Here is a 9,213-nt window from a genome sequence, read left to right on the forward strand (position 1 = left end):
CCTTTGGGAACTGTGTTACAGTTATTGCCACTTGAGAAGGCGTTTAACGTTAGTCTGTCCACCAAAACACCACCCAATGACTTTATGCATTGAGTATTGTCTCCAATCACGAGGAATGAAGTAGGCTAGTAATTATTCCTTTGTCACTGGTCTTCTCTTCTTCTCAGGAAGCAGAATGGTAAAAGACAAACAGAACTTGCCGTCCCAGCAGCCTACTATAACATTGTGCATTTCACATAACCACCATCAGATGGCGACTACAGACTAGGTTTACTAACCTCAATGAGACTCATGCAGGTGAAATCATAATTAATTTGGATCACAATGGATTTATTTCATGGTCTTTCTTTCCTGTCACCTGCTGAGTCCTGTGGGATACCTGTGGCCCCAGTGATATGTCTAGGCGTCGTTTTAAGAAATACTGTGTCCTGTTTCTGTGGTGAACAGCTGCATTTTTTCACATTAGCTCATTTTCCCCCAACATCGGACACCCCCTAACTTCGGACACTCTCTAGCGGTTGGAGGACTAAATCGCCTCGAGTTCAACATTTAAATGGACTGGAAAATAACGGTAAGTTTTGCGACTAAAGACACCCTTCTAGCTAGCTGACCACCGATTTTCAGTGCAATTTATGTAAGTTAAGTTAGATTTGGAGAGTTTTCATAAAAGTATATATGTACACATTTTGTGGGACACGCTGCATATTGTAAAATTCGACTGTGCGACAGACCACACATCATTTAATATCCAACTTTTTACCTCTGAAATATAGCTAATGGATTTTCTAATGTTGTTAGCTTAGTTGGTAAATGTTGATAGAACTGCTAAGTAAGCAAAAAGGAATACATTGTAAGCGTTAGATAATACATATCACGAAAACAGCTGAATGTTGTCAAGCATTACCGTATCAAAATTGGAGTCCTCTGACGGGGGCGTTTTGCACAATCTGCAAAAATTAATTTTGAACTTTGAACCATTAATTTTTTGACACCTATCACTGTTGGCTATGTTTCAACTTACAACAGCTACATAGAGGCAGTATTTAGTCAAATGTTACAATGTATGCATCAGTATTAAAGTAATTGGGAAACTAATTTTCATTACAGATAACATCAAACAAAAATGTGGGTACACTTTCAGTTATTGTGAAAACTTTCATCATCACCTTTCAATGCCTTAGCTTTGAAATGTAAATGTTTATACATATTCAGATTGAGTTATCTTTCTAAAATGTGTATAGTATGCCAAGTTATTTAGCTACATGTATTTACCACAACAGCATGGAGAAAGTCAAGAGGAAGCAGTGGAGTGAGGTGGACATGTTCCATGCCATGGAGGACTACGGGGCAGGGATGTCTATCTGCCAGGCTGCCAAGGTTAGGCATCTTTTATTTTTAGGAGATTACCACGTGTATGTGAATTTTATCTGCTAGTAACAGTTTTCTTTTCTTATCTACCAAGGTGCATGGTGTACCTCGGCAGACCCTGGCGGACAGGCTGAGCGGCCGGGTGACCCATGGTTGTCGCAGTGGACCACCCACATTGCTTGCACCAGAGGATGACAATTATCTGGTGCAGTACTGTATCTACTGCGCCAGCCATGGGTTCCCCTTCACCAGACAGAGGCTGATGAAATACGCAGACAAAATATGCAGGTATTTGGTGTTCTATGTGTTTATGTATGTAGATTGCTGGACTGACTGTTCTCAATGTGTGTGATGTAAATGTGGTGATGCCAAAACAAACATTTTCATCCTGGATGGACAATTATATATTCTATTCTATTGTAGGTTTCGGCACCCAGGGGAAACAATCCCACCACTGAGGAAGAGGTGGTGGGAAATGTTCAGGAGGAGGCACAAGAACCTGAGCATGAGGAGGCCGGACACCCTGGACAGAGGGAGAGCTGAGTGTGCCACACGTCCGACGATGGACACCTTCTTCACTTCTTATGAGAAGCACTTGGAGGAGAGTAGGTTGGGGGAGAAACCCAGACAAATCTATAACTGCGATGAGTCTGGGTAGGCACAAAGTACTGGCTCCCCGGGGCGCAAAACACGTGTACCAGCAGGCTCCGGGGACCAAGGAGCACATCACAGTGCTGGCCTGCTTCAACGCAGCTGGAGAGGACGTCCCCCTGTTTATCATCTACCCCAAGTGTTTCCCCGGTGGCCACTACACACTGGGAGCCCCCCCCCCCCAAGCCTTGTATGGACGGTCAAACAGTGGCTACATTGACGGGGACCTGTTCAGGAAGTGGTTTCAGCACTTCATTAAGCATGCAGTGAAGGAGCGCCCTCTCCTTCTCCTCTTCGATGGGCACAAGAGCCACATGGACCCGGAGGTGCTCGCAGCGGCACTAAGGGAATGGGTTATACTTCTTTGTCTTCTACCACACTGCACCCATGTGGCCTCTTCCCTTTTGACCCTTCAGCCATTGAAGGGTCCCGTTTAATGCCGTCTCGGTCCCTACCGGGTCCCACCGCCGCCTCTCCTGGAACCAGCAGCACTGTGCCGTCCATCAGCACCTCCTCCCCAGTGACAACAGGAGGGCCCTCAACCCCTGCTCCAGTCCCAGCCCCTGCTCCAGTCCCAGCCCTAGCTCTAGAAGAGCACCACCTTCTAGAGGGGGGGGATGATAGCGAAGGACCTGGGGCACATCCTTACTGTTCTGAAGTACGGCTAGACCGATACAGAAGACTCCCTGTGGTCGCCACATGCCTCACTGGGGAGGAATACACGCGCCAGTGGCAGGAGAGGGGTGAGAAGGAGAGGGCCGAGGCAGAGGAGAAAGAGCGTTGGGCAGCCCTCAGAACACAGAGGGCACAGGAGAGGGCTGTCATGGATGAGACCATTGACGCCATCGCTTCTGCTGGACCCCCTGCTGGAACCACTCCTGACAGCTGCATCACCACTGCCAGTGCCTCCCAGTGTGCAACACCTGTAGGAGCCGCCGGAGTCCCCAGCTGCAGAAGAAGGCCACGTGCCTACTCTCCCGGCCACACCATCGTCGGCCCCTCAACCCCACCATTACAAACACCAGCTCCTCCAAGCCATCGTCGGCGGTTTTGTCCACCACCACCACGATGCACACCACCCCCCCGTCTGTCACCACCATCACGGCCTCCTCTGGACCAACTGCCTCTTCCGTCTCCCCTGGTCACACCACCATAGCAGCCTCGTCTGGTGTCCCTGCCCCCTGCAATTTGAATACAGCCACCTCCACAGGTAAACACATGTTAAATTACGAAAAAATGACTTATCTGTTTTATAAAACAGCAATGTAAAAAAAGAAAAATCTCTCTTTACATACACTAACGTTCAAAAGTTTGGGGTCACTTAGAAATGTCCTTGTTTTCGAAAGAAAAGCGATTTTTTTTGTCCATTAAAATAACATCAAATTGATCAGAAATACAGTGTAGACATTGTTAATGTTGTAAATGGCTATTGTAGCTGGAAACGGCTGATTTTTAATGGAATATCTACATAGGTGTACAGAGGCTCATTATCAGCAACCATCAGTCCTGTGTTCCAATGGCACGTTGTGTTTGCTAATCCAAGTTTATCATTTTGAAAGGCTAATTGATCATTAGAAAACCCTTTTGAAATTATGTTAGCACAGCTAAAAACTGTTGTGCTGATTAAAGAAGCAATAAAACTGGCCTTCTTGAGACTAGTTGAGTATCTGGAGCATCAGCAAATAACTTTCTTCTGAAACTCGTCAGTCTATTCTTGTTCTGAGAAATGAAGGCTATTCCATGCAAGAAATTGCCAAGAAACTGAAGATCTCGTACAACGCTGTGTTCCACTCCCTTCACAGAACAGCGCAAACTGGCTCTAACCAGAATAGAAGAGTGGGAGGCCCAGGTGCACAACTGAGCAAGAGGACAAATACATTAAAGTGTCTAGTTTGAGAAACAGACGCCTCACAGGTCCTCAACTGGCATCTTCATTAAATAGTACCCGCAAAACACCAGTCTCAACATCGACAGTGAAGAGGCGACTCCGGGATGCTGACCTTCTAGGCAGAGTGGCTTTAGAGTTGCAAAGAAAAAGCAATATCTCAGACTGGCCAATAAAAAGAAAAGATTAAGATGGGCAGCCTGAGATATGGCTTTTTCTTTGCAACTCTGCCTAGAAGGTCAGCATCCCTGAGTCGCCTCTTCACTGTTGACGTTGAGATTAGCAAACACAACGTGCCATTGGAACACAGAACTGATGGTTGCTGATAATGGGCCTCTGTACGTCTATGTAGATATTCCATGAAAAATCAGCCGTTTCCAGCTACAATAGCCATTTACAACATTAACAATGTCTACACTGTATTTCTGATCAATTTGATGTTATTTTAATGGACAAAAAAATTGCTTTTCTTTCGAAAACAAGGACATTTCTAAGTGACCCCAAACTTTTGAAAAGTAGTGTATCTACAGTCCATAGCACCAGCCCTCACGTCATCTCCACCTCCTCCAAAGGTTCTGCAGCTTCCTCCAGAGGTATTGATGTAAAAAAGTTGAAAAGGGTTTTCATGAAACATGCTCTGTCTAACACTACTTTTTCTCAAACTGCAGCATAGAAAAGGAAGAGAAAAGCTTCACCGGTCACCTCTGTCACGCCACCCATGCACCACTCTCAGGGACTTCATCATCTGTTTTTCTCTCTCAGTTGTATCAATTACTATTGTTGTTGAAGAACTACATTTTGCAAAACCATGTTAATCAATTTGATTATTGTTTTATTTTATTTTTTATAAAAGAAGACACCACCTGCTGTGCTCACTGCGGGGAGCGTGATCAGCCTGCAAGCTCCCCTCAGGAGTGTAGATCCATGTTGCCATGGGTGTGCTACGACTTCTGCCAGCACTGGTTCCACTGCAGGTGTGTGCAGTGGGATCCAGAGGTAGCGGTGGAGCTGGATTTTTTTATTGTGATTTTTGTGACAATATAGGGATGGAGGTGGATATTTAATTGTTTGTTTTGTTTGTGTTCATATGAAATTATGTATTTGTACAAAAAAAAATACATGTCTAAAATATAATATATATATTTATTCAACCCATCTTGTGTATTTCTTCCTTTACTTTCCAAGTGCATCTCTGCAACACAAACTCCAACCCTGTTTTCATTGTTTATGTCAGTGCACATTACTGAAATTAAAGTTTTATTTGATTTAAATTATTCATACTCAATTATATTTTAGTATTAAACTGTTATATACTTTCTCAAAACATAAGATTAATCTGTAAAACAAATTATGAGTCATCCAATCTGTAAGTCGCTCTGGATAAGAGCGTCTGCTAAATGTCGTAAATGTAAATGTAAATGTCATTACTTGATTACAACACTGAATATGTTGGTGAATAACCATTTTTTAAGAGTCCACAGGAGGGCGCACCGGGATACGCAATGAAAAGTTGACAGGCAAGCCATTTTTTTTTTCCGGAAGGCTAGCCAACTAGTCAACTATCTAGTAAACCCTTAAGATACGAGGTTGGTGTCTTTTTTGAACAAAATTAAACGTACTACTAACATAATAAGAAGAGACGTTGTGGCCAGGAGTATTTATCTGTCTGCTTGCTTTTGTTTCAGGAAACGCATATGACGGATCGATCGAAGTGGACGCGGAGGAGGCGTCCATCTTGTACGACATTTGGGAACAGGTGAGGCATATAATGCAAATTATGCAATTTCGGTTTGACTCTCAGTAAAATTGGTCTTAGTCATAGCATATAATTTGATGTACTGCGTAGTGCTCTAATGCTGATGTATAATATCATACAGTGGGGGGAAAAAGTATTTAGTCAGCCACCAATTGTGCAAATTCTCCCACTTAAAAAGATGAGAGAGGCCTGTAATTTTCATCATAGGTACACGTCAACTATGACAGACAAATTGAGAAAAAAAAATCCAGACAATCACATTGTAGGATTTTTAATGAATTTATTTGCAAATTATGGTGGAAAATAAGTATTTGGTCACCTACAAACAAGCAAGATTTCTGGCTCTCACAGACCTGTAACTTCTTCTTTAAGAGGCTCCTCTGTCCTCCACACGTTACCTGTATTAATGGCACCTGTTTGAACTTGTTATCAGTATAAAAGACACCTGTCCACAACCTCAAACAGTCACACTCCAAACTCCACTATGGCCAAGACCAAAGAGCTGTCAAAGGACACCAGAAACAAAATTGTAGACCTGCACCAGGCTGGGAAGACTGAATCTGCAATAGGTAAGCAGCTTGGTTTGAAGAAATCAACTGTGGGAGCAATTATTAGGAAATGGAAGACATACAAGACCACTGATAATCTCCCTCGATCTGGGGCTCCACGCAAGATCTCACCCTGTGGGGTCAAAATGTTAACAAATCCTGCAGTGCCAGACGTGTCCCCCTGCTTAAGCCAGTACATGTCCAGGCCCGTCTGAAGTTTGCTAGAGTGCATTTGCATGATCCAGAAGAGGATTGGGAGAATGTCATATGGTCAGATGAAACCAAAATAGAACTTTTTGGTAAAAACTCAACTCGTCGTGTTTGGAGGACAAAGAATGCTGAGTTGCATCCAAAGAACACCATACCTACTGTGAAGCATGGGGGTGGAAACATCATGCTTTGGGGCTGTTTTTCTGCAAAGGGACCAGGACGACTGATCCGTGTAAAGGAAAGAATGAATGGGGCCATGTATCGTGAGATTTTGAGTGAAAACCTCCTTCCATCAGCAAGGGCATTGAAGATGAAACGTGGCTGGGTCTTTCAGCATGACAATGATCCCAAACACACCGCCCGGGCAACGAAGGAGTGGCTTCGTAAGAAGCATTTCAAGGTCCTGGAGTGGCCTAGCCAGTCTCCAGATCTCAACCCCATAGAAAATCTTTGGAGGGAGTTGAAAGTCCGTGTTGCCCAGCGACAGCCCCAAAACATCACTGCTCTAGAGGAGATCTGCATGGAGGAATGGGCCAAAATACCAGCAACAGTGTGTGAAAACCTTGTGAAGATTTACAGAAAACGTTTGACCTGTGTCATTGCCAACAAAGGGTATATAACAAAGTATTGAGAAACTTTTGTTATTGACCAAATACTTATTTTCCACCATAATTTGCAAATAAATTCATTAAAAATCCTACAATGTGATTTTCTGGATTTTTTCCCCTCATTTGTCTGTCATAGTTGACGTGTACCTATGATGAAAATTACAGGCCTCTCTCATCTTTTTAAGTGGGAGAACATCCACAATTGGTGCCTGACTAAATACTTGTTTCCCCCACTGTATATCACTATAATAACTAATTTGAGCACCTGTAGCTTTTGATTAGATAAGCAATGTAACTAATCTAATTATATTTCTCTTCGCCTTCAGGATAACAGTCAGTGGTTGAAGGAACAGTGCATGAGGATAGGTGACGCCTACATCATCGTCTACTCAGTGACAGACAAGTCCAGCTTTGAGAAGGCGTCAGAGCTACGCATCCAGCTACGCAGAGCTCGCCAGTCTGAGAACATTCCCATCATCCTTGTTGGAAATAAGAGCGATCTGGTGCGGTCCAGAGAAGTCTCTGTGGATGGTAAGTGACAGTGATCTTTACCTAGTGCTACTTATTTTAGAATGACTGCTATAGTTAAAGCTAGTATAAAGGTGTTATGCAAAGGCATAATGATGAGGGTGAAGTCACTGTCCCCATGGAACACTATAGATTCTCACCTGCGCCTCCCTTCCTTTTTTTGGCAGAGGGCAGCACCTGCCAATCTACACCACAATGTCAGGGACCTGTTCGAGGGCATCGTCCGGCAGATCCGACTGTGGAAAGACAGCAAGGAGGAGAACGCTCGCCGTATGGGCAAATGCAAACGACGCGAGAGCATCGGCAAGAAGGCCAAGCGTTTCCTGGGCCGTATGGTGGCCCGGAAGAACAAGAAGATGGCCTTCAGACAGAAGTCCAAGTCCTGCCATGACCTTTCGGTCCTCTGAGAGTATAGTATCTGGACTGCTGTGTGTTTTTAACACTAACCCCAAGGACTGATAGAGCTGTACAGAAATTATATATTTTATTATATTAATTAAATACAACAGACATGTCCATGATAATGATCTGGCTTTTGAAGTTTCAGTTTTTTTGTTGTTGTCTGTCTTATGTATAGCTGTTGATACTTCTTGTGTATGTATATTCAATCGACCAAGGCTTGTTATTTTCAACCATGAGTTGTAAGATTGCCTTGATAATGGGGGACAGTGTGTTTGGTTCTACTCCATGTAGTGTTGGTCGTGTTGTATATAGCCCTCATGAAAGATTACATTATGGTACACTGTCCTGAAAAGCAATGGAACTGTAAGCACTATGAGGGATTTCACTGCATTCTGTCAACTGGAGTCATTTTCACTTGAAACTGGGTACGCAGGTTCGTACTTTGGCCATGATACTGAGGACAGGAATAATGTGTAATGGGGGTTAGGCCAGGTTTTGGAAAAATATATGATTCTATTGTCCTAACCTTCAGTCAAGTTGTGAATGAAGAAAGCAATAATAAGTTATATTTGTCATGTGAATTTAATTTAAAGGCAATTAATTAGATCTTCAAAGAGGAATCGGTTCATTCCCTCCCTTTCAGTGTTTCTGTCACATCACGTCACGTCTATCTCTCTGTCTGGAGGGTATGTCTGTCTGTCCTTCTGTCTAGAGGGTATGTCTATCGGGAGGGTCTTTCTGTCTGGAGGGTCTGTGAACAACTCAGCCAGAGGAGGTCCCACTCCCAACATGTGCAAGAAGCACTGAGTTACTAGTCTGAGGAAGAGTACTGTGATCAGGCTCTGTGACGTCCATAGTGACCATCTGGAACTCACGGGTGAACACAGAATAGCTTATCTTGTGTCTTCTCTCGGTTTTCAAGGTTGTTGTTTTTACCACATTCCAAAACACAATTTAATTGGGCGATGTTGCCAGCACAACAAAGGCAGAGTCTCGTAGTCCTCTGTAGCTCAGCTGGTAGAGCACGGTGCTTGTAACGCCAAGGTAGTGGGTTTGATCCCCGGGACCACCCATACACAAAAAAATTTATGCACGCATGACTGTAAGTCGCTTTGGATAAAAGCGTCTGCTAAATGGCATATTATTATTATTTTATCTAGTTGAAGGCCCAGATAACACAGTGGACCACCTGCTGGTGTTGTCTACTACAGAAAGTCATTATTCTGACTAAACTATCCGTTTTGTAGCCCAAGGCTG

General features: G+C 43.7%; 1 protein-coding gene across 1 annotated transcript; it reads left to right on the forward strand.

Moving 5' to 3' along the window:
• Positions 1-2,012: 2,012 nt before the first annotated feature.
• LOC121548398 (GTP-binding protein RAD-like) lies at positions 2,013-8,094 on the forward strand. Its single transcript, XM_045217487.1, has 4 exons — positions 2,013-2,022; positions 5,557-5,660; positions 7,353-7,557; positions 7,687-8,094. The coding sequence occupies exons 1-4, from the start codon at positions 2,013-2,015 to the stop codon at positions 7,959-7,961; spliced, it is 594 nt and encodes a 197-aa protein (XP_045073422.1). The 3' UTR covers positions 7,962-8,094.
• The last annotated feature ends 1,119 nt before the right edge of the window (positions 8,095-9,213 follow it).

This window comes from Coregonus clupeaformis, unplaced genomic scaffold (assembly GCF_020615455.1).
Source record: "Coregonus clupeaformis isolate EN_2021a unplaced genomic scaffold, ASM2061545v1 scaf1072, whole genome shotgun sequence".
In the NCBI taxonomy this organism is placed as follows: Eukaryota; Metazoa; Chordata; class Actinopteri; order Salmoniformes; family Salmonidae; genus Coregonus; species Coregonus clupeaformis.

What these genes read in the sequence shown, in the direction of transcription:
- LOC121548398 (XM_045217487.1), top strand. An exon ending in TGTACGACATTTGGGAACAG is followed by an intron (nt 5,661 to 7,352) that starts GTGAGGCATATA and finishes CTTCGCCTTCAG; the next exon opens with GATAACAGTCAGTGGTTGAA. An exon ending in CAGAGAAGTCTCTGTGGATG is followed by an intron (nt 7,558 to 7,686) that starts GTAAGTGACAGT and finishes GGAACACTATAG; the next exon opens with ATTCTCACCTGCGCCTCCCT.